General features: G+C 36.0%; 1 protein-coding gene across 1 annotated transcript; it reads right to left on the bottom strand.

Moving 5' to 3' along the window:
- Positions 1-479: 479 nt before the first annotated feature.
- On the bottom strand, positions 480-2,065 carry LOC107579366 (tumor necrosis factor receptor superfamily member 26-like; the record flags this gene model as incomplete). Its single annotated transcript, XM_016265199.1, has 4 exons — positions 1,937-2,065; positions 1,004-1,160; positions 786-914; positions 480-591 (listed from the first exon to the last, which is right to left on the bottom strand). Coding segments are annotated over exons 1-4 (419 nt in total), but the record flags the coding sequence as incomplete, so codon positions are not given.
- Positions 2,066-2,071: the final 6 nt, after the last annotated feature.

Genomic DNA, 2,071 nt, shown 5'->3' with positions numbered 1-2,071 from the left:
CACTACTAGTTACTGCAAAAAGTAATATTATTACAGTAACTAAGTGACTAGTTACTGCCCAACACTGATTAACACACATACTTAGATAAAATATTCTTCAACATTTTCATTTTTTGGTAACTATTCATGGACAACTAGCAATCCAGCTTGATTAACATGACACCGTGTCTACACCGTATGCCAGCGGCGCAGTGCAACAAATACTATTCCATTATAATCAGTATGCTGTCTACACTGGATGCGGCGCGATGCAACACCACAAATTCGACAGCAAACTGATGCCTCATTCTATGTATGACGTACTGACAGAAAGTTCAAATGATTTGCAACGGTCGCTTGTCGCATCCAGTGTAGAAGCCTCAAGCTGTTGCGGCGCAATGCGATGCAACAACTGTCACATCCGGTGTAGACACGGTGTGAGACTTTTTTGACCAAAACCTGCGTTAATTGTTACCCTAAATATTACATTGAGAACATACCTACTGCATTTCTTGCACACCTCACATGCCTGGTCAGGTAAACAAAATGACCCCTGTTTGCACTTGCACCATGTGTTCTGGGTACTTGTGCATTTCGCTGTGGTTTCCTGATCTGCCAAAGTAATAAACGTACACAAATAGAATGCAATTTACAAAGAAATATGCCTAATAGAAGTTGAACATTGTGTGAACACAACATTGATTTGGCTTGAATAACCTTAAAGGTTTTATGTTACAATAATTTGTGTAAAACTAAAAGACTTGACAGTATGGGACAATATTGATTTTTCCAAGTAACAGAAATACCTATACGGCACTTGCTGCATGATAAACACTTCCGCAGTCCATTGTCATGCTCAGTGTATGTGTCAAACTCGCATGGCTCACACACTCCTTTTTTTGAAACAGTAAGGCAGGCCTTTTTCACATATGTTCCTGCAAAAGATGAGACGGTGGAATGTGAGTGCACATACAAGAAGACATTGTCTAATCTGAATAAAAGGATTAAAAAAATTCTTATGCACCAGCAGGGCAGTGTAGGCAGCAGATGTTGTCATGTTCATACTCCATGCCCTCTCTGCAGGAAACATCTCGGCTTGATCTGTTCTTTATGGATCTTTGAGCCCAGGCCAGATCCAAGTGACTTTTAGCAGCATGTATGAGATTTAGTAACAAAAAAACCTACACACAGAAGAAACATTTTTTAAAAATTATTATATATACAACATATACAGCTTTAAAAAAAGCCTGGCTTTCTGGTTAATAATTATAGTTTGGGATGAAGTGGTGTTAGATCTTATACGGACACCTATTGTTGTAAACCTTTAATTTATGTCTTAGGCGTAGGTTTGTTTATATTTGTTAGAAACTAAAGACTTGGTTCCTATGGGTCTAGAGTTGAAGGTTTTGAACCTTCTCTGTATAAAGATGTTTTGGAAATGATCTTCGGTATTTAAGTACCTCAGTATTTAAGTAAATTCAGACTATGAACTGTCCTGTTATTTCTACCTAGGTAAATTCGATTTTATTGCCATTATATGTCAAAACACTGTATATATAATTGTCCAAATCTTATTTTAATTTATAACTTTATTAAATACATTTATATAATTTTGTCAGGTCAATCATTTTTGAACAAGTCATTGCCATTCCATGTTAAAACAGTCTAAAGGTTTATGAGGACCTGTATCTAGAGAGAGATAAAGTCTCTCTAAATCTAGAGATGCTGGTCTTAATATAGATCATATATTTTAAAGATCATTTTGTAATTATTTACAAGTTCAAGTTGTTTTTCTGTAGTGTCAATTCGTCGTTTATCGCCATCGACCAGTCCAAACAAACGTCTCAATTTAACGCGTCATGACGCAAACTAAACTTTTAAACTTTCTCTACACCGACATTCACGGAAATATACTGTATAAAACAAATTAAATAAATATTGGATTCACTTAACTTACCAAGAAAACGTTGTATCTCATATTAGTCAAATCATCGTTTCTCCGGATTAACTGAAAGAAGGTCACGTCCAAGCACCATCCTACTGACACCTCTGAGTATTTAGCTGTTGAAAACTTCCAGTCTTATATTATAAA

This window comes from Sinocyclocheilus grahami, unplaced genomic scaffold (genome assembly GCF_001515645.1).
Source record: "Sinocyclocheilus grahami isolate Dianchi unplaced genomic scaffold, SAMN03320097.WGS_v1.1 scaffold16848.1, whole genome shotgun sequence".
In the NCBI taxonomy this organism is placed as follows: domain Eukaryota; kingdom Metazoa; phylum Chordata; class Actinopteri; order Cypriniformes; family Cyprinidae; genus Sinocyclocheilus; species Sinocyclocheilus grahami.
Note: the sequence above shows the minus strand (reverse complement) of the source record. Positions and strands in the feature narration are given on the sequence as shown.